Source organism: Trichechus manatus, unplaced genomic scaffold, assembly GCF_000243295.1.
Source record: "Trichechus manatus latirostris isolate Lorelei unplaced genomic scaffold, TriManLat1.0 scaffold00030, whole genome shotgun sequence".
In the NCBI taxonomy this organism is placed as follows: Eukaryota; Metazoa; Chordata; class Mammalia; order Sirenia; family Trichechidae; genus Trichechus; species Trichechus manatus.
The window spans coordinates 21,980,660-21,983,821 of NW_004443966.1; the positions used below are offsets into that span (position 1 = coordinate 21,980,660).

Genomic DNA, 3,162 nt, shown 5'->3' on the forward strand with positions numbered 1-3,162 from the left:
GTGGGTGGAACTACCAGTCCTCAGGCCCCTGATGTGGGTAGGTGAAGACCCTGCTTAATGGGCAGAGCAGTGTCAAATGTCAAGAATCTACCACTTCACAGCTGAAAGAGTTAAAGTTAGACATCCAGTATATACCTTGTTATACTGTGGTAATGAGGGCCTATGCTATCGAGATGGGCCCACACAAGTCTATGCAGGGGGAAAGGCACTCAAAGTCCACAGATCCCTTATGCCTGTGCCTAGGCAAAGGAGCTGTGCCTACCCTGGGTTCCTGGCTTAGGGGAGCCAGCAGTTTATTATTTTCCTGTTTGTTAATTTGTTCACTCTCCAAGACAGGGAGAATGGCTGCAGGCATGTGACAGATCCTACTTCCGGCCCAGGGGACTCAGCAATTGCTGAAGTCGGTCCAGAACGCAGTGCAGAGCAGGGAGTGGGGAGGTAATCGGGAGAGAGGTTTTCCCTAAGTGGGGTGTTTTTGATCTGTGTGGAAAGCTGTACACAATTACTTATCTTTCACAGATAAGGGATGCTTCTCACTGGTTCTGGGTAGCCGTGTAGACTCTCTGGCACTGAGTCTCCCCGGTGTGGAAAACGCACCTCCCGAGCACGGCTGCTTGCCTGCCTCAACGCTCATCCACAAGCTGCTCAGGCCTGAAGGGCTCAGGCTCTCGCTGGGTCAGGTCTGGCACCTCCTCACTGCTTCCAAACTGTCTCTCCCTCCCCCTGCCACTCAGTCCAGTTCCTCACCTCTGCCTTTGATGTTCAGGGCTCCCAGATTGCCATATATAATCAAATCACTTGTTTTTTCAGGTCTTTGTTGTAAGAAGGTCCATCAGAGGCATCTGACTACTCCGCCATCTTGGCCTCGCCCCACAAGATGTTCACATTTTAATGTTTAGGTTTTGATTTGTCAAAACCATTCAGGCATGTCTAGTACTTATTATTGTCTAAGTATCTCAAAATCTTACACATTGTAACTAGGTCTGTCTACTGCTTCTCTCATTATCTCCTGTCTTAATTTCTGCTGGGTTCTGCCTCCTAACCACTCAAATCCAATCCAGGCTATCACAAGGATAAGCAAAATTAATACAATCCACTTTAAGTCTCTTAGAAGACATGATAGATAAATGCAAACTTCTTTTATTCTATTCACTGCACTATCAAATTACTATATGACAGCCTTAACCTCCTTGTCTCCCCGACAATCTAAAACAATTCAGAGATTTAAATCAAAACAGAGAAATGCATCAACCTGAAATAATTCCATTATTTCTTACTTTAGTTTAACATTTTTTTTAAGTTCCTTTCCTATCCATAGCACCAAAATGAAAATAAACAAAAAAGGCAAGCCATTCTGTTACTCTTACCTCCTCTTGTGCAATGCCCTCATTATTGGGCACTACCCAAGATAACAGCTCTTGGGGATCAAGCCTACCATCGTTATCTTTGTCATAATCATTCACGAATCTATCTTTCTCAACAAGTATCCATTCTGGATCTTCAGTTGCAGCTTAATACAAAGAAAACACAAATATACACATATAAGAACATCACATGTATCCAATAAGAAGTTTGGTATATCCCGAGAATAAAGAAGTTCATTGAAAGTTTACTTTATAAAGGAAGCCTAATGAAACAGAACTACTTAATTGAAAAGTCCTGAAATAAGCACAAAATAAACAGTAATTTTTAAAAGTGACACATGCTAAACAACTCAGTTTTGAAACAGCTGCATATTGTCACCAACTAGTAATCTTACTAACTGTTGCTACTTGTCCAGATACCCAGTTTTGCCAAATTTGAGTTGGATAATGTGTTCTTATGTATACCATGTGTCTATATAAAGTTTCCAACATGTTCTTATAAAGTAATGCCATGTATAATTTTAAAAGACATTCACATTAAGTAAAACTGGTGACCAATTTTAAAATGGCATCGTTTGATGCTTTTAAGCAACAATTCTGAAAAAAATAGCTACTGATAAAGAAGCTGCGTACACAAACTCCTCTAATTTCAAACACTCAGTCACCTTCTACACTCTACACCAGTGTTTTTAGTATTTTATATTTTCTTCTCTTTTAAGATGTAAAGATACTGGATTTTTTTTAACAAATACCAATCTTTACCTCCTTCCTCATTTGAATAATAATCACATTTGTCTGAAAAGGAAAAAAAGTTTGAATCTAGATACAGAACTAAAAGCATTCTCAGATAAGCTATAAATTCCTTCGTTTCACTTATACTACAGTTAACTTGGCAGAACAAGTAGAAATCAGGCACAATTCCTCTTGTTCCATTTTTCTCTGTCAAACAGAGCACTTAACAAGCAAGGCTGTCTTTCAATTTCTTTCCTCTTTAATTCCTTTTTTTTCCTCCTTCCACACTCCCCCAGGCTACTTACTTGGATCCCGCCTGTAATCACCAAGAAATTCTTCCAAACTAACAAATCCATCACCGTTTTTGTCATGTTCTTCTAAAGCCTCTTGAATAACAAATTCCTATTACATGTTCATAAAAAAAATTTAAAAAAAAATCAGTCACAAAATTTTCAATTCCAGCACTACCTGAATCAATTCTATCGTAGAACTTCTTTAGGAATAATCATTATGGTTGTTGACACTGGCAAGACAATCTTTCCTAAACGTTGGAATTCAGAAGCAAGAATAAAACTCCTACTATTAAGTAGCATTAATTCCAACATCCTAAGCTCGTGAAGAACTCCACTTTCACCCTCCTAAACAACTTCGGCACTAAACTCATGCTATTTTCTACACATCGCCCTCCCCCCGCCAAGAATGACATTTGTTACTGACTGCCCTTGTAGTCTTTAACTCCAATCCATCAACAACCCAAAAAGAATCCTTACCTTAGACCTCTTTGCATAAAACTGTTGCTTTATCTACAAATCTGAAATTTTCGGTCCTTCACAAAACCTCAATTTCTGCTTTTTCTCTTTCACCAAGTATACCTCCAACCATCCCAAACTTCTCCCAAACATGTTCCTCATTCCTATCAAGGCTTATCAACCAATCCTTCTCCCTGACCCAAAGATTAGACCCTTTCTAGTTACACCTGACCTGTTTCATATTCAGCTGCTTCAGGACCTTCTTCATTACCTTCCTATCCTGTACACTTTTATTATGCTAATTCCCACCTTGCCTG

The 3,162-nt window shown here is 39.5% G+C and overlaps 1 protein-coding gene across 1 annotated transcript in view; it reads right to left on the reverse strand.

Moving 5' to 3' along the window:
* Positions 1 to 3,162, reverse strand: part of RCN2 (reticulocalbin 2) — a gene marked incomplete at its 5' end in the record, with an annotated part of 18,123 nt that overhangs the window by 2,308 nt on the left and 12,653 nt on the right. Inside the window, 2 exons of the mRNA XM_023729871.1 lie at positions 1,368 to 1,510; positions 2,402 to 2,498. Of these exons, the coding sequence (XP_023585639.1) occupies positions 1,368 to 1,510; positions 2,402 to 2,498 (240 nt within the window). The remainder of the gene's footprint in view (positions 1 to 1,367; positions 1,511 to 2,401; positions 2,499 to 3,162) is intronic.